General features: G+C 32.4%; 2 protein-coding genes and 1 long non-coding RNA gene across 3 annotated transcripts; 2 read left to right on the top strand and 1 right to left on the bottom strand.

Moving 5' to 3' along the window:
• Window positions 1-1672: 1672 nt before the first annotated feature.
• On the top strand, window positions 1673-4489 carry LOC114188053 (U-box domain-containing protein 17-like). The gene has a single exon (XM_028076548.2). It carries the CDS (start codon window positions 2120-2122, stop codon window positions 4268-4270), a length of 2151 nt encoding a protein of 716 aa, XP_027932349.1. The 5' UTR covers window positions 1673-2119; the 3' UTR covers window positions 4271-4489.
• A 5429-nt stretch (window positions 4490-9918) lies between these two features.
• Window positions 9919-11962, bottom strand: LOC146885922 (uncharacterized). The gene is made up of 2 exons (XR_014995707.1): window positions 11887-11962; window positions 9919-10095 (listed from the first exon to the last, which is right to left on the bottom strand). It is a non-coding gene; the product is annotated as an uncharacterized LOC146885922 (long non-coding RNA).
• Window positions 11963-15435: 3473 nt separating this feature from the next.
• Window positions 15436-17169, top strand: LOC114188610 (uncharacterized). The gene has a single exon (XM_028077180.2). The coding sequence runs from the start codon at window positions 15527-15529 to the stop codon at window positions 16622-16624; it is 1098 nt and encodes a 365-aa protein (XP_027932981.2). The 5' UTR covers window positions 15436-15526; the 3' UTR covers window positions 16625-17169.
• The last annotated feature ends 2465 nt before the right edge of the window (window positions 17170-19634 follow it).

Here is a 19634-nt window from a genome sequence, read left to right as displayed (position 1 = left end):
ATCGGTTGTAAATGTGCAACTTTATGATCACAAAAGATTAATTATATTTTGGTTTTTTAATATTTAAAACTAACTAATTTTAGTTCTTTATTACTATGTTCTCTTATCTTAACAACAAAAATGTTAATATTTTTATCACTGATAATAATTTAGTTATTTATTAACATAAAAAATCTATATTTTTTTAACAATTAATTTTAATGTTTAAAAAAAGCTTTTAAGTTTGAAAAATTGAATAAGTAAATACGATATTAAATTTTTATAAGATTAAAATTGTATATTTAGTGAAGTTACGTGAACCAAATTCATGTCTATTATTTGATAATGTTACGTGTTAGCTTACTTTTTTTAATTTAATCATTGCTGCAACTATCTTTAATTATTTCTAGAAAGTAATTCCTTTAATGCATTTTAAACAAAAAAAATTATATGAATTTATGAAAAGTGCTTTTGAGAAAGAAACTAGCATTTGTTTGAAGAAGCAGTTATGTGGCGTCAGGCTTTTTGTGTGGTTGGAAAATGTGTGTGAGCAGCGAACTTGGCGTTTGGTGTGGTGCCTACTGCTGCCTCGTTACAGTGCTTCTCTGGTTAGTCAAAAGACCCTAACTCCGCGTTTGCTTCCAAATTACAGCTAAGCATTAACACTGCTCCCATCGCTTTTCCCAAGTCAACTCTCCTTCCCCATCTCTTCAAACCAACTTATAAAACTTTACCTAATGAAATTTAACTTATATCAAAGTTTTTCCAATCATAATCGATTTGATTAATTTTAATTCAATTTGGTTGAAATTCTATCTTTTAAAAGATTTGGACCAAATCCTGGGTCAGTTTTTGGTTCAGCCAATTGAACCGGCCGACCTAGTTCGATTTTGATAAATCAATACATTAGTGGAAAATAACAAATCTAATAATGAGAATTATTACTATATATTGTTAGAAGTGTCGATTTTTTATTCCATTGTTGACATTTTCACAATAATAATGAAATTTATACCTATTTCTATACATCCAGGTAAATGTTGTTATAGAAAAGAAAATGTGAATGGATCATTACCGATTCGGGAAATATATGTGCAAGAAACTAAAAAAATTAGACGATGATAAATGATCCTGTACCCATTTTCGAATTAAAGCAAAGGAAGTACTAATGAAAGACCTGAAAACGGTAGCAAATGCATCTACGAATGGTTTCTATTTTCTTGTATTGTGAGGGGAAAAAGAGACATGATGCACAGATATCAAGGAAGTGCAAACAGTGTGGACTTTAGGCAAATTTGAAATCATGGCCGAAGAAAGCAAAAACGGACGAAGGGCATCAAAGGCAGTACCTGGAATCAGACGCACTGTTCCACCCACAAAGTCAAAGCCAAAACAACACACAAAGACTCAAAACATCTTCGTCAATTACCGTTTAAGCCCTGTATGAAAAGAACAGCACTGTCTTTCTCAGACCATGCCAAGATGACCAGAATCGTAATTTCGTACAAAAGTGGAACCCTTCTTTTTTGGGTTGACAAGCCGAACCCATCTATCTATCTACCTATCTTTAACCCTTTCCTTTACTCTTTCCCTGTCTCGCTGCAAAGCAAAGCAAATCCAAAATAAAAATACGAAAAATAAAAAAAAAACGAATGGACTAGAATCTGCATGATCAATCCGTCAAACTTAGGAAAGTCCTTGTCACGCAGGCTGCATCGAAACTCCTACGGGATTGAAAAATAAGAAAAGAATTAAGGAAAAACGAACACACAAACAAAGTCTTAGCAAATTCACTCCTTCTTTCTTTTCTTCTCTAACTCATACGCGGATTTCCTCCATTTTTTATTTCTCCATCCCCATTGCATCTTCTTATTTCTTAACCCTTTCAACATTCAAAACCCCACCCAAAACAACAACTTCTTCATACTCTTTCTTTCTTTCTTTCTCTCTTTGCCAAGCTAGAGTTTCTTTTCCCGGAAAATTTATTCTCTCCCCCTCCCCAGATCTGAAACTTCCGCAAGTTCTTATATTTCACCTTAAGCGCTTTCTGGGTTCTTAAAATTGCCATCAGGGTATCGAAGACAGCAACGTATTGAATTCCTCGACTGTGTTTTAACGTGGAAACCCTAGAACTTCTTCAATGGCTTCAGGAGCAATTTTCTCGTCGCTCAGGCGGAGGAGGTCGCCGACGTTGGACGCGTTTCTTGCCCCAGTTGACTTAAGTGACGTCGCTTTGGTTCAGACCCTTCTCTCTGTTGCCCGCGAGATTGTGTCGTGTTTTTCGAACCGTTGCATCTTCTTCCAGCGCAAAAACTCGCGGTCTCTGATCCGAAGAGTCGAGGCTTTCCAGTTGCTTTTGGAGTATTTGCGTGATTCCGATTCAGGTTCTTCGTGTCTTCCACCCACGGCGGTGCTTTGTCTCAAGGAGCTTTACCTCTTGCTCTACCGCTCCAAGATTCTCCTCGATTACTGCGCCCAATCGAGTAAGTTGTGGCTCTTGCTTCAGAACCATTCCATCTCTGGTCACTTCCACGATTTGAACCAGGAGATTTCGACCCTTTTGGATGTTTTCCCCGTTAAGGATGTGTTGTTGAGTAAGGATATTAGGGAACAGGTTCAGCTCTTGCAGAACCAGTCGAGGAGAGCTAAGCTTTTTATAGATATGAAGGACGATGCTCTCAGGATTCGTTTTTTTTCCTTTCTTGAGGAGTTTGAGAATGGAAGGATTCCGGATTCTGCTGAATTGAGATCTTTCTATGTTGACAAGTTGCAGATTGCGGATGCAGATAGTTGTAGGACTGAAATTGAGGCCTTGGAGGAGCAGATTGTTAATCACGAGGGTGACATTGAGCCTACTATTTCTGTGCTTAATGGGTTGGTGGCTATGACTAGGTATTGCAGGTTTTTGCTTTTTGGCTTTGAGGAGGATGAACTTGGTCTAGAGAACGGGAGTCGGAAGAAGCCTAAGAAGAGGTTGATTACTCGGGAAATTGCAGAAACGTTTTATACTGTTCCTAAGGACTTCTCCTGTCCAATTTCGTTGGATTTGATGAGAGATCCTGTAATTATTTCCACTGGTCAAACATATGACAGGAGTTCCATTTCAAGGTGGATGGAAGAAGGGCACACTACTTGCCCCAAAACAGGTCAAATGCTTGCACACACTCGCCTTGTTCCGAACCGTGCTCTGAGGAATTTGATTGTGCAGTGGTGCACCGCACATGGAGTTCCTCTCGATCCATCGGAGGTGATGGATGCGATGGGTGAAGGTTTTACAACAGCTTGTCCCACCAAAGCCGCCCTTGAAGCCAACCGAGCCACAGCGAAGCTTCTTATTCAACAGCTTGCTGGTGGGTCTCAGGCTGGGAAGACTGTGGCTGCTCGGGAGATTAGGTTGCTTGCAAAAACGGGAAAGGAAAACCGCGCCTTCATTGCAGAAGCAGGGGCGATTCCCTATCTTAGGAATTTACTTTCATCTCCCAATGCTGTCGCTCAGGAAAATTCCGTGACTGCACTGCTCAATTTGTCCATTTTTGACAAGAACAAAAGTAGGATCATGGACGAGGAAGGGTGTCTAGGATCAATTGTTGATGTGTTGAGATTTGGACACACCACAGAGGCAAGGGAAAATGCTGCTGCAACGTTGTTCAGCCTATCGGCCGTCCATGACTATAAGAAAATAATTGCAGATGAGATGGGAGCAGTTGAGGCCCTGGCAGGGCTGTTGCAAGAGGGGACTCCAAGAGGAAAGAAGGATGCTGTGACAGCTCTGTTCAATCTTTCCACACACCCTGAGAATTGTGCTAGAATGATCGAAGCCGGGGCAGTGACAGCACTTGTAGGTGCTTTGGGGAATGAAGGAGTTGCAGAAGAAGCAGCCGGTGCTCTGGTGTTGATCGTCCGGCAGCCTATTGGGGCCAAAGCAGTGGTAAATGAGGAAGCAGCAGTTGCCGGTTTGATCGGAATGATGCGATGTGGAACGCCGAGAGGTAAAGAGAACGCCGTTGCAGCATTGCTCGAGTTATGCCGGAGTGGAGGTTCAGCTGCAACAGAAAGAGTTGTGAAGGCGCCAGCTTTGGCTGGGTTACTTCAAACCCTTCTTTTTACCGGGACAAAACGTGCAAGAAGAAAAGCAGCTTCACTTGCGAGAGTGTTTCAAAGATGTGAGCATGCATCTTTACCTTACGGCGGATTAGGTGTAGGCTACGCGTTTGCTGGCAATTCAACTGCAGCCAGGGATACCAGCTTTGCCGGTGATGTTTCAGTACCAATGTCCATTTCTGTTTTATAGTGGTAAAACTCCTGTGTTTACTAAGTTCCCAATTTTTGTTGTAAGTCTTTACAGATTCTTTCATTGAAATTTAAAGTCATAAGAAATTATAGCAATATCTTGTATCTAAGAGATCCACAAGTGTTGTGGAGCAGTTAGCCTCAACACATATGTAATGAGTTAAATTATGTAAGAACAGAGAATGCTCAACAAAAGAGACAGGAACCATTTCTGATATCATATTTGTTCAGTGCCACCCCTCCCATTTCTTTTCTACTTATTCTCCTAATCGATGATGTAATTGCGTTATTACTTTTTACCACAAATTCACAAACAATGTACCAACTTCTTACTACATGACTTGATTCTTTTATCTCCAAAAGTCTAGCGGTTGGACCAGCCTAGTGATTTGTGAGTATTGAATTAAAAAAACTGTTACGTTGAAGCATAGTGTGAACAAGTACAATATTTGTGTGTTTTTGTGGGTGGTGAGATTTTGTTTAACGTGTGTTTTCGTAAATTGAATCTGTTCCCCAGTGAAAGAAGGGGGTGTTCAGAGTGAGTTGCGTCTAGCTGGATATTATGTGGGAATAGCTGAAACGTGCAGCATGCGCGATTCTGAATTGTGAAGTTAAGTTAGCACAGTCCACTAAATCTGTTCCAAGAAGAATCTAGACTAGACCATGTTAGCGGTGAATGTTCTATCCTTTTTGTGATTGATACACTTTTTCTTGGCATAAAGTTAGAAGGAAGGTGGATCACACAGAGATGAGATGCTCTGTACCTCGACTCTCTATCCATACGTGGTCTCAGAAGCAATTGGATCGTGAAAAGGTACGAGGCTTTTTCTTTTGGATTAATTTTATGAAGATCCTCAAGACAATGTTAGGAGGTACATATTATTTCAAACATGGATATTATTCTCCAAATTAAAGTAATTGACCCCTTTCAGTGGTGCAGGATTGTCATCACACTCATCCTTATTCTTCAGTTCCATAATCATCACCCTCATCACCCAACCGCCTTTCCTCCACTGCGTAAAAAAACTTTATCACATTCTTTTTACTTTTATTTTCAATGCCAAAAATCACTATTTTATTTTATTCCTTTCAACTATTTGCACTACAAATATATGTTTTTCTTTCAAAAATTAGTTTAAGATCGCTTACCAACGATGAAGAAAAAGTATTGAATTCAGTAGAATTTTCCATGTGAAGAATAAGGTGTTTGAAACGTCACTCTACTCTCAAGCCTGGTATTTTTCTTAAGAAAATTCCTTATATTTTATCTTCCTTTTACGTGTATCTTACATCATAGATATTTTCAACAAACAAGAAGAAAATTCATAACCCTTTGATTTAAACATTCAATGCATGACTCGGTGGTAATGACTCTGTTGTAGCTTGTTTCTACCATTGTTTTTTTGGGCAGCGAGTGTTTGACTAAGAACGTCAGCTATATGTAGACAAGTCTTAATAAAAAAACTATAATTAAAATTAATTTAAAATATATTAATTTCACTTAGTAATTATTTGATCTAAGGTTGAAAATGAAGAGGAGTGAATGGTAAGGGTAAATTCCATTACAGACACAGTATCGATGAGATAAATGTTTTTTCGAGGATGAGGTAAGGTGGGGCATGGGTTCACGAGATGAGTATTTAATATTGAAGACTAAATGAATGGGAAAGAAAGTGGAGGAGGCACAGAGGACACGAAAATGAAAAATAATTGGAGTTTCCGTCAGAAACTTATAATCAGAGACATGGTGGTAGTTGGGGTTGAATAATATGGTACAGTTGGAGAAAGAGGGTTGTTAATGGTGACATTGTATAATTCATTTTCAATTGCTTTATTCATCCCAACCCATTATTACCTTTGTTGCTCCATCATTTTGTTAGACTAAGAACCAGCTCCAAAGGGTTGCTTCCACCCTTGAAAATGGACTTTTCTTAGAGTTCTTTTTAATCCAAATTAGAGTTTAATCTTAGAACTCTATGCTAATCTTTAACACAAATTTTAAATGCTGTTAAAAAAACTCTATTTATTACATTAAAAATAAGTAAGCAATAGATTCTTTTAAGATATAATTTGATTGATTTAATAAGAGATAAGAAATTTACATTAAATCTTCATTCACAAGAATGTGATTGGATCCATAGTTCCGTAGAAGAATCATTGAGAAAAAAATTTATAAAAGGTTCATAAGAGGGATGTGATTGTGAACACAAAGATATAGTAAAGTTGTAAGAGATGCATTTTAAAGTATACTTCACTTGTAATATTTTTTTACACCATTTAAATCATGCAATATTAAAATTTTTTTGTCACCATATATATGTGATAATATTATATATATATATATATATATATATATATATATATATATATATATATATATATGGAGAAGTTTAATTAATATAACTATGTAGCTTTATGTAATGGGATTTTGTATAGCTTGCATTTAACTGAAATGATGGGTGATTATCTATATGATAATTAATTTAATGTAATATAATATATATCAAATTATATATGGATATCACTTAAATTAAGATTTTAGATAGGGTGTCAATGTACGTCATTTGGATCCATTTAGGTTCAGTTCGCACTTGGTCCATAAAATGCATGTCAGGCCAGTTCGTTTTACATTCTTACCGCGAGTTGGAAAGTCTGGTCTGCTCTGTATAAGTGTGGGTTCATGGATCAGCGGGCCAGTCCACCTTTATTTTTTAAAAATCTTATGATAAAACTTTCAATGTTTAACAAATTAGAAAACTTTAACAACTTTACAAAATTAAACACAAATTTTGGAGAGTTGGATGATAAATTGATAATTTAACATTTTTATCATATTCATATTCATACTTTTGACATACACTATATATTATTCAAATTTTAGCACATTCAAAAATATATAATACTTATCATTTTCAAACATACAAGAAGTTGGAATAATCATTAAGAAATCCAGAAATAAAGTAATTGATATTCAGAAATGCAAGTTTTTTTGTTTTTTTTTTTGCAGGATGCGGGCTGAACTTCAGCATGCTTATTCCGTTTCACATTTTTTTTGACAGACCTATGAGCGTCAGTCAAACCAAGTTCGTATTGTCATTCCTAATTTTAGGATATTTATGTACTCCATTTTAACGTGCTATCTTCCCACAGTTTATAAATAGTAGTTGTTGTTATAAAATGTTGCCTGAAAGTCAATTTGTTCATGCATTTTAACTTTTATGCTATTGAGAATTACTATTTGAACATTCCAATTGCATATAAAATGATTATCACGTATTAATAATAAGCTTATTTGTTTGGTATATTACTTCTACGTTTTTTTTTTTTCCATACATTTAAATATCCATGCATCTCATATTTTATGTTACAAGTTATTATAGTTGTGAACATTTATATTTTACAGCATGTTACAAACTTGAAATATAAATAAATTTTTAATTAACTTAACATTTTAATAATATATTTTTATCTTTAAAACGCTTTCTATTATTAATAAATATGATTAACGGTAAATTAAGAATCATTTTAATATTAGATGACTCAAACACGAAAATGTCCGTTAATCTATGTATATTAATATAAATAAAATTGTAATAATTTGATTGTGCAGCATATGAGGGAAATAACTCTTGAACGGAATATGCAGTTTGAAACGATAGCTTATATTCTGTTTTCAAAAGAGCAAGATTAGTAATCAATTCTTCCGAAATAGAATAAGAATCCATGATTAAGACAAACGTGTAAAAGAACATAAACTGCGTAATACAGGGACACGATATGAATGCACAAGAAGAAGAAAAAAAAACCGAAAGTGTGGCACAACTGTTTCCAGAAATACTAAATTAAACATAGGACGATTAATTGTGAATTTGCACGGTAGATATATTCCAAGTGTTATCTGCATATTGAAAAGCTTGTTTGAGGCCCAAGAAGCCTTGCAAATGTGAAAGCAATTGATAGCTATTGGGCTTTCTTTTTGAAACTTATTTTCATAATTCCTTTACACTAATTGGTATGTGTATTTGAAATGGCAATTGTTTACGAACAGACTTTTTATTTTATTTTTTAATTCTTGAGCGGGTAAGATAATGTTTTTAGCCCTCCACATATTCATCATCACATCTATTCTCATGATTAATTCCTCTTAATAACATTCAGTGAACCTTTATTTTCTTTTTTAAAAGTAGTTTTATTTCTAATTTGTTGCCATTTTCTATTTAAAGAAGTTTGGGAATAGTTTTGGAATAATTATTTTAACGTAGTTTAAATTATTAATCTTGTCTTTTTTCTCTCTAGAATCTCATTTGAACAATGACTTAGTTTCAGTTTGACACGAAATTAGCACCTCGATCACTTGAGTGGGAATTTGTATGGAAGTTATGTAACACAAGATTACCTCAATCCCGCAAATATCTAAATATTTCTTTGGATGCAGGCTTCTCAACTGTTAAATTTCCACGACGAGTGGCACATATTAACTACCACCAACAAATAACGAAACTCATACTTATAAACATGATTTTAGTTTAGATTAAATTATATATACTAAAATCTTACTTACAAATATAACTTTATTTTAAATTATCAAAATTTGAAATTATGTTTAAAATACGATTTGAACATGAATATTAAAAATAACAAAAGTCATATTTGGAAATATGATTTTTTTTACCAGATCAATAAATTGTATAAATTATATTATTTTAGTGCTTTGACACTTTTAATTTATATCTGAAATATAATTTTTTATCTTTATTTTATTAATTAATTTTATTCAGAAAAAAATATTTTTAAAAATTCATATTTAAAAATATAGTAGTAGTTAATGAGAAGTTATTGAGTGATCTATAACTGCCATAATTTTTACTTACATTTATATGATTCATAATTGAGTATTACTAATTTAGCAAATTAACAATTTTTTTAATATGCATAACGTAAATATGATTAAGATTATAAATACTTAATTTTGGAACTCAGAAATATGATATTTTGGGATTTTTAGCGTTCAATTGAGCCTCGATTTTCTTAATACATTCCAGTGAAATGTTTCATTAACAATAAATTTTAGCGACCAAGAGTTATTAGTTAATATAGTAATCGATTTAGATACCAACTTACAAAAAAAAAATATAAGTTACTAAAATAGTCACTATTATGAATAAAAAAATATAATTGATTGCTAAATTGATCACTAATTAATTAGAGACTAACTTAAAAACTTCTTTTGGTGGCAAGAACTTTGGTAGTTAATGTTTAGTGACTAATTTCTTTTGGTAGTTAAAATCTTGATAAGTAAATTTAAAAATCAATTTAAAGATCAATTGTAATATTTTATTCATAATAGTGACTATTTTAGTAACCAATACTTTTTTATTTTACAAATTGATATCTAAATTGGTTATTATAATGATTTTAATAACTTTTTAGTCACTAGAGTTAGTTTTTAATAAAATATTTTCTTATAGTGTTACTCATTTTTGTTTCTAAACATATCAGTTAAGAATTTAATATGACTTTGTGTAACACCCCAATTTTGGGATGTCACGGAACGTTAGAAAATTTTTGCGTTTCGCGGAAAAAGAAATAAACATTGAAAATGTACTAATTAAAAACTTTTAATTTAAAAGTAAATAGGTAATCCAAATGTTAATTTGAAATAATAATAATATTAAATAAACAAAGTTCCAACTAAATACTAGAAATTAAAAGAAAATTTCATAGTCTTCACTGTTTGATTTAAATCAACAAAATAAACCGTAAATCCCCGAGTCCACTCCATCCTTTCCGATATCTACTTCGAGTCAGAAATATCTGCATTACCGTCTGCTCCCGCATAACACACACGTTATACGATCATCGCACAGGCAACAAACATACAACAAACAAATAGGGGTAAGCTAACCATAAACAATGATATTCATAAAAGAAATTTATACATAAAATATATGTCTAAAAATACTTAACGTCGCATTCCAGAAACAATTAACCAAAATCAAAATAATCATGCTAAATTAAGTATAACATCACACTCATCTCAATTCTTCAAATATAGTAATCATAACAATCCTTGGTTTTCCGCGGCCTCTCACCCCACAACAACATCTAGTTTCCTAGAACAGATGGTTTGATGTGTCCTGCTTAATGCAGCCAGACTGTCTCCCTTATTCCTCAAGGAATTATGAGTAAAAACGTCGATGCATCGCACATCGAGCACTATACTCGCAACGAGCCGAAATAAGGAGAAAACATCTTTCCCCTCCCCACTGCTTCACACAGGCGAGAGGGTACAACACTCTAACCAATCCTCTACCACTGCTTCACACAGGCGAAGAGGACCCCTTTCCACTGTTTCACACAGGCGAAAAGAGTCTCCACTGGGCTCCTAGGTACGGAAAACCTCACACAACATTTAATTCCACCAAGAGCTCTTCAAGCAAGACAAACACTTCCAACATACAACACATAAAAATCACATATCGGCAACAAAGTACTCACCACCACCTCATGCATAGCAACCCAAGTCCATAATGAAAACAAAATTCATATTCCACACCTAATTCATGTGATCAAATAATTAAACCATTGAAACACCAATACATATAATATATTCAGCCATGAAAACAAGAACCTGCTCCATGTTTTTACCAACCAATTACCACCCACTAACAAGTACATATTTGAAGAACAACAGAATGAAGCTGCACCAAGATAAAACTAACGTAAACAGAATACAAGCATCCCACCCAAACCATATTTTCCTTATCTCATACATATCCAATCAGTCACGCATACCGAAGAAAAAATAATAGACACCATTGTATCATGCATTCACGTGGGAAAACATAGAAAGAGTGAAGAAAGAGGAAATAAAAAAAAACGAACCAACATACAACGTAAAAAAAAGCTAAAGAACCACTGCACCAATTTAATGACCACGGCACCTCACAAATATCAAATGCAGTAATTTGTCTACCACAATCTCCTATTGGGCCCCACATGCTAAAGTTAAATTTAAAAGGGTTTGTTTCCATAAGCCTATTGGTGTTTAATGTGGATAGTCCCTGACACATAAAGAATGGAAAGAGAAAATAAAGAACCCGTATGGAAAGCTTCACTGCATCAACGAAAAATAGGAAAACCAGATTATTGGCAAGCACGTAACCTTATGCATGAATCAAACGTAACTGCAGCAACGCACATAACCACCTTGCACCCATGCAAAAAGATATGAAACACAAACCGCGACCCTACAAAACTGTGACAGCACCATGTATATTGACCCATAGTAATCTTCATGATTCATACTCGAATAAGTACCCATCCAACAGAGTATCATGAAAATTTGGAAAAAAAATAACCACCATGCATTAAACCCAACAGGAACCAAACCCCAACGAAATGCATGCGTCATTTATCAAAAACAAAGCCACCAAGAAATCATGCAGACACGCATACAGATGTTAACGGTAATCAAAGGAAACTACACCATTCAATTTAACAACAACCACCTCAAAGCTTTATTCATCAAATAATCAAGGAATAAAGAAAAAAAAAAGAAAGACCAAGAACAACAAACTTCAAACGAAAAGAAAAGAAAAGGTCAACTTCCCCTACCTCTCTAGATGATTCCTCTTCTCTACCACAGCCACTGGAAACTCTAACTTGCACCCTTTCTCTCTTTTCCTTCTCCGGTCTCCCTCTTTTTTCTAAAGAATATTTCTAGGGTTTTACTTTATCTATTCCCACCTAATAATTCTGTTATGATTCTCCCAGTTTAAATTATTTCACTGGCCCATTTTATTTTTCTTATCTTTTAACCCCAAAAGATAAAAACCAAAACAGAAAGATAAAGCAGAAAAGAAAAATAAGCACATATGAAAAATAAATTGGCTGCAGTGAGCTTGAACCCAATATTTCCGCATGCTGCATGCTTGGAAACCACAACCCTATTCACTCTCCATGGGTCCCACTCCTTTCAAGGAGATGAAAAATTGAATTTAAAATAAGACAACATTAAGGCCCTTTCCGTCCGCAAGGTTCGAACCCCTGCACCTGCTCATCAATGCACGGAACTCCCACCACCAGGCTACATGCCATCACGTGATTTAATTTGCATTATAAGCATTAAAGTCTTATACTCTACAAACCATAATTTCTTAAAGTAGATAAATAGCAACTCTAATTACCTATTTAATTAAATTTAGTCCTAGATCATGACTAAATTTATTTATAGATCCATACCAGAATATAAATCACTATTTAATTTTTACCTAAAATGTTCCAAGTTGTTCGTGGATCTTACACTTTGAAATTTCATATTTCATATTACCTAAAAAATGTGGTAAAGAGTGAATTTTAAGTCTAACTCAACTGACTTGTAAGGTGGTGAGGTTTACACCCACTTATATATATTATGAAATCGTCTTATTTTTAGTCAACGTGAGATTTCAAACACACTACCTCATGCTGAGACTGAGACATATGCATATAGAGAGTCAGTCTTGATATTAATAAGTAAGTAGTCTGATAACTGTTAATAGTAGGTGACATGATATGTCCAACAAATAACAAATTTCACTAAGATAAAATCTAAACTATAGCTTTAATAACGTGTTAAGAAGTGAATTTAAAGTCTAACTCAACCTTACAAAACTGATTTACAAAATAAAGTTTACACCTATTTATATATTATGAAATCATTGCATCTTTAGTTAACCTAAGGTCTACAACAAACTAGGTAAGAAGATCAATATATAAATAAAAAAAATTCATAAATATATTGTTTTAAAATTTTAGATTGAAAGTGGTAATTGATCTTTTATATAATCTTATTGATAACCTATTGATGTTGAATCTCCTAGTATCTCCTTCAAAAAATCTCAGAGTGCTATCAAAACTAATATCTACGAGTGTTTTTCTTGTAAGTAACGTCTTCTTATTTATGATGCTGCAACTTTCCTCTAAAGTTGGACGGAGTCTCGGACCCCTTTGTCAAATTCATATATTCGCAAGTTTAGAAGAAAGAAAAATAAACAAAAACTGTACAGTGGAAATTTATGCATTTCCTTACCAGCCATCACAGATAATGGCAGCAAACCAACTTCTTATACATTTACTTCACTTGCTAGTCCAAAAATTCTTAATTACTTCTCAGAACTGCACTGCAGTGCATGCAGTGACCACTTACACCAAAAACATGTGAAATCAGCACCTGCATGAAAGACAAACGAACTTTTCTTATCACATTGACTTGGTGATTTTCAGACCAAAACGAATGCTGTAATAAGCAGTTGGAAATAAATTACAAAAAGCAGAACGATAATGATAACAACTATCTTTCAGAAAAACTACCTTCTACTTAATACAACATAATGTTTCATTAGAAAAGAACAAGAACATTACATGCAAAGGGAAAGAAAAACATTTCCCATGGCTTTTAACCTTTATCTTTATCACTTTTCCTTACATTCTATATCACACATAAAAGACTTGCGTCAAATTTTTTGAGCTGCTAAATACACGTTCAGGATCTATAAACTTGAACATGTTCATAAATTTAGGTGGAAGTTAATGTTCCTTTGGTGTTTGTTTCTCTTTAAGGATCGAATTATGCATTTACTAGTTAAAAGGTGTTTTAATAAATGGTTTGATGAGGAAGGGAAGGAAATTTCAAAGAAAGACATAACTATGATTAGTGTGATCGATCCATCTATTTCAACAGTGATTGAAATTTGGCAGTTCCCACTCATTACCATTATCTCACCATTCAATGTGAAGCCAACACTTAAATAAATGAACAAGAGGCTTAGCTGTAGACCAGCGATCTCACCGTCATAATTTTGACCTTCAAAAGCAACACCCATTTTACACATGTATGTTATATGTGATTGATGAAAGATTAACTTTGGCTAATATTTCAATCAGCAATAAGGAAGATTTGAAATTTTACACCCTTCTTCGTGTATGTCATTTTACACGCGAATGCAAATGTGAATGAAGAAAAGATTAACCTTCGGTCTTAACTAAAAGACTTAGCTTTTGGTGTATTGGGCTAAATTTCAGTCGTTTTTGTCAGTGAAGTTCGATGATTGCTATTAATTATATTAATTAGATCTTAGAAATTTTTTTTCTCATGTATCAATTGAATCTCTGATCGGTGAAATTTAAAGGACAACCCGGGTCAACGTACAATTTAATTTCTTTCGGGGTAGCCCCTACTACTAAGGACTACTTCTACCTTTAGCTGTGGGTCACTCAACACTAACCAGCTTTTAATATAAGTGACCTAAAATCCCGCAAATCTGGTTATGGCATAAGTTAAAAAACACTTTATATGCTTCTTTAAGTATTTTTAAAAGAAAACTAAAAAATTAATTAAAAATTACTAGTTAAATAAATTCAGAAAAATATTTACAAATAAATTTATGCTTAGTTTATTTGTTTATTTATAAAAGAATGTTTGTCTTTCTCATTTAAAAATATTACTTAAATAAGTATACGTTAGAAACTTCTTTAAAATGATATACCGAGAGATTCGTCAAGTTAGCTGTACAAAAGACTTGACACTGTCATTAACAAAAAATATTAAAGTTTAATATTTTTTTAAGATTTTTTTACATGTCATTTAACTTTGTTATTTATATTTAATGTGAGATTTTTAATTGATACTTGTATTATTAATCGTATTTCAAATTGTTTTTAACTTTTTCTTTTGTTAGATAAAATTTCCTTGATACTTTTTAGTAAACAAAATTAAAATTCTGTCTATGATAAGATTATACAAATTATTTAAGTAAAATTGTAAATATAATTAAAATTAGTACGAAAACACTTGTATGAATTTTTTTATTATTGGTTAAAACTTATTAAAAGTTAAAAAACATGAAATAAGTTAATTAAAAAGGATGTAAGAGACATAATTTTATAATAAATTTTAACTAACAAAAGAATTCCATTCATGGGAGAGTATGTCTAAGATAAACATATCTTCTGTGCCCTTTTTGTTACGAATAGCAATTATAAAAGCACCAAAAGTTGGTAATGGTCACAGGCATTAGGTGGTTGTGTCTTTTGAAAAACTGCACAAGAAAACAGTAGGAAACCCACGTTCCTATTTAACATCCTAACCGTCCCACTACGTTTCACGAGTTATCTTATGCCACTAAGCAACATTATCTTCCACTTCATTTTTCATTCTTCTATTCTATCTTCTCCAAAATACTACAAACCTTAACCAAATCACAAGGAAGAACAAATGAAGTGGGGAGGAAGAAATCATTCTTCAACTTCCTCTTCCTTCATTTCTCATGCATCTCCTTTCTCTTGGTTCTCCAAGTTCAAGAATATGAAGCACAAGGCAAAGCCTAGTAGTTCACCTCAATATTTCTGTGAGATTGGAGATAGATGTTGTGTAAAGGAAGATGGTGATTTCTGTAGACAACCTTTAAATGAAGAGAGTTGTGAGGATAAGAAGAACAAAGATATTGATGAGAGTGTGATTCCATCCTCAAGTTGCTTTGCTGCTACAACGAATGCTAAAGAAACAAAGTTGTTGGATGATGGGAAGGTTTCAAAGAATAGAGTGAAGGAATATGAAAACTTAAGGAAGAGATTTGAGAGGAAAGCAAAAGAGGCTTTTCAAGACCAACTCTTGACACTTGAAAGACAAGTTGAGGAACTTAAGTTTGGATCCAGTAAAGCAGTGGAAAAAGATGTGTTGCAATTTGAATCACCTAGAACAATTTGCACCCCAAGAACACACGCTTTTTCATCTTCAGCAATTTCAAGGAATCCCATCCTTGGAAATGTTATAGAAAATTTTGAGAAAAATGAAAAGCTGTCTCACAAGAAAACCAGTTCTGAGAGGCAGAACTTGAAACAAACTGAGGAGACGAAGGTAAAGACCAACAGGAATAAGCAATCACATAATCTCAACAGAGAACATCAGAGGAGGAAACCAAAGCCGAGCTCTAGAGTCAAAATACATTCTCCAAGGATGGTTTCTAAGGTTGAAATTTGCAAAATAAAGGCCCTGGAAGACGTGAAGAAAGCAAAACTAAAGATGAAGAAAGAAAAGGAGGAGATTGTAGAGGTACCAGAATTAGAGAGCTTTGCTGTGATAAAGTCTTCAATTGATCCAAAGCAAGATTTCAGAGATTCAATGATTGAGATGATCATAGAGAATCAGATTATTCAGCCAGAAGAAATGGAAGATCTTTTGGCATGTTATCTGACTTTGAATGCAGATGAGTATCATGATCTCATCATCAAAGTGTTCAGAAAGGTATGGTTTGACATGAGCCAAGGTATTTTGGGTATTAAACTAAATATGCAATGTGGTTACTATGAATAACAACCTGTCTCAAGTTTACACGCTTGACCATTGCGTACATGTTGTTCTTTCCATGCTCTAGTTTTTCGTGGAACTCAATATTTTCTCAATGTAATAGTGTTTCCATAAATTCTTAATTACCATTAATCGGAGGTCTTTTTGTGCAATGTGCATGATCATAAACTATCTCTCTTAAGGATACAAAACCCGTCATCACAAATCGCAGCACTTCCAGAATATGGCACTTGGGATAACTGCTAAAATCAGAAGCAGTTATGTTTCATTATCTTCAATGCAACTGAAATATGTCGATAAAAAAATTACCTTCAGTGCTATCCTCTTGAACCATGCTACAGCTGGTTTTTTTCTCAGCAACTTCATGTTTTGAGTTGGTGATAAATCTTTGGCATATACATATAAATACCTGAAATAAACATACATAACGCCTTGATATTGAGTCAGAACTTTATGGCATTGAATCAACCAATTTCAAAATCATTAAAGCTTTCGCTTTTGCATTGTTTTCATGAACCCTGTATAAATCACAGCCTTACCAGCTATCTTAGAACATGGGCACGTATATTATCAAGCATTTAACTGCATATTTATCCACCATCACGTGTCTCTGTCCCCGAACCTCACTCAACAAAATTCTCTCATTATTTGAAATTGTGGCTTGCTGTTACTTTAGTCTTTTCATTCAATAAAAAGTTTGACATTAGTTTCGTTTAAGTCCAGTTTTTAAATTTAATCACTTTAATCATTTTAGTTCTTGAAAATATATTGACATTATAATTTACATCATACCTTCATGTAACTCTTTGGGTTAAGTGAGAGATAAATTATAGTCAGATTTGTTTTTTCAGATTTCATTAATTTTAGGGATTAAAATAAAAATAAATAAAAATGTAATGGAATAAACTGATTATTCTAAAGTCTCTTTTGGAATCACAATGTCAAGGAGTAAAGTTTACAGACCTAATATCCGTTACTAATCTAAACCATAAATTAATTTGTCTCAAAAACTGAGTAAGCAATTTATCATTAATTTAATTTAAAGTACAACAAGATGGTAACTAAATAAAATCTAGGTTTTTATCTAAAATAAATAAATTTAAGTTTCGTTTCATTCCTTTTCTAACTCGATTTAGAGATAAACTCTATTTAAAAGAGTTTATAGACCTAATGTCCATTACTAATCGAAATCGTAAATTAATTTGTCTAAAAAACTGAGTAAGCAATTTATCATTAATTTAATTTAAAGTACAAATAAGACGGTAACTAAATAAAGTATAGGTTTTTATCTAAAATAAATAAATTTAAGTTTTGTTTTATTCCTTTTCTAACTTGGTTTAGAGATAAACTCTTATTAAAAGAGCGTTTTTATTCAAAACCATAAATTGGGTAATCGTGTTGATTTTTGTTAAGTTCAAGTCAACTAAATCTCAATCATTTTGGCAATCAATTTTTTTTTCTAACACTACCAAATCAAAAACTAAAAAAGTTACTGCAATATTAATTATGATTTTCTTAATTAATCAAAAAACTAATTTTAAAAGTTAATACAAAGTGATCCTTTGATAAAAAAAAATTATAAAGCAACTAAGATTACATTACGCATAAGGACATTAGATAAATTGTTTGAGATCAACATTTAGCTACTCCAAAATCCTAAGATGCATTTTAGAAAAGAAAAAAAGAAAGTTAAGAAAATTGTTTGGTAATTTAATAGTTATAATTGTGACAGAATCTTTATGCATTCATACTAAATTACGATGTTTTTAAAATTTCAACCATTGATTAAAAAGAATCACTTTTTCCATCTAAAACGCACGTTATATTTTAAAAAATGATAATGTTTGTAGCAAATAAAAGGTAATATAATAACCATAATTGAGTCATCTTAAAAGTTTAAAAGATAGATATAAACTTAATTGTGAATGCATAAAGTGTAATTAAAGTTACGCAATCAAGAAGTTCAATCAGTAATAATGATTTTTAAAAAAAATTGATGTATAAAAGGTATCATGTTTATTCATGAGGTTTATGAAAAAAGTTATTTCAGGAGTTAGAGAAGTCCAACTTTATTCAAAGGAACTGTAATCAACATTTTGATGATTAGGTAAATTTGATATATTCTGTACTATCCTCTACATGGTGGTTTTAAAAATAAAAGAAATAGATCATCACCTCACAACCTTACAAACATGTTAAATGATGAAAATTTAAAAAAACAATTAAGATAAATAAAGAATAAATTAATCTTAAATATATATATATATATATATATATATTTAACTTAAAATAATTAATTATTATTACAAACCCTTTCATCTATCTTATTTAAAATAAATTCTTACATAAATTCTTCCGCAATAAAATATCTTGTATTTGAAAAAAAAAATTGAAGTTTCTAGTATAAAAAGGTAATATAAATAACCACAATAGAGTCAATTTAAAAGTTTAAAAAATAGATATAAAGTTAATTGTGAATCAGTAAGTGTAATTAAAGTTGTCCAATTAAGTTCACCCCATAATAATGAAAATTTTAAAAAATATCCATCGCAGGCATCGTGTTTATTTATAAAGTATATGAAAAATGTTATTTAGGAGTTATAGAGAAGTCCAACTTAGTTCAAAGGAATTCTAATAAAAATTTTGAAAAGGTGAATTTGATATATTCTATATTATCTTCTACATAGTGGTTTTAAAAATAAAAGTAATAGGTCATCACCTCACAACCTTAAAAACAAGTTATATGATGAAAAAAAAATAATTAAGATAAATACAGAATAAATTAATCTTATAATATATATTGAACTTAAAATAATAAAATATTATTATAAACTCTTTCATCTATCCTATTAAAATGGATTCTTACGTAATTTCTTCCACAATTATCTCATCAAACTATTTACGTTTTTTCAAATGGATTAAACGTAACGCACTAGCTTGAAATCATTAAAAGTTACATATCCTCATCGATAAAGTTAAAACTTTTAGTTGCAAGGTGTGATGTAAAATTTGACTA

This window comes from Vigna unguiculata, chromosome 6 (assembly GCF_037176805.1).
Source record: "Vigna unguiculata cultivar grain cowpea cultivar isolate G323 ecotype 2 chromosome 6, ASM3717680v1, whole genome shotgun sequence".
Classification (NCBI taxonomy): domain Eukaryota; kingdom Viridiplantae; phylum Streptophyta; class Magnoliopsida; order Fabales; family Fabaceae; genus Vigna; species Vigna unguiculata.
This window is presented reverse-complemented; position numbering and strand designations above follow the sequence as displayed.

Excerpts from the sequence above, each read along its gene's own strand:
- LOC114188053 (XM_028076548.2), top strand. The coding sequence starts at position 2,120 with ATGGCTTCAGGAGCAATTTTCTCGTCGCTCAGGCGGAGGAGGTCGCCG.
- LOC114188610 (XM_028077180.2), top strand. The coding sequence starts at position 15,527 with ATGAAGTGGGGAGGAAGAAATCATTCTTCAACTTCCTCTTCCTTCATT.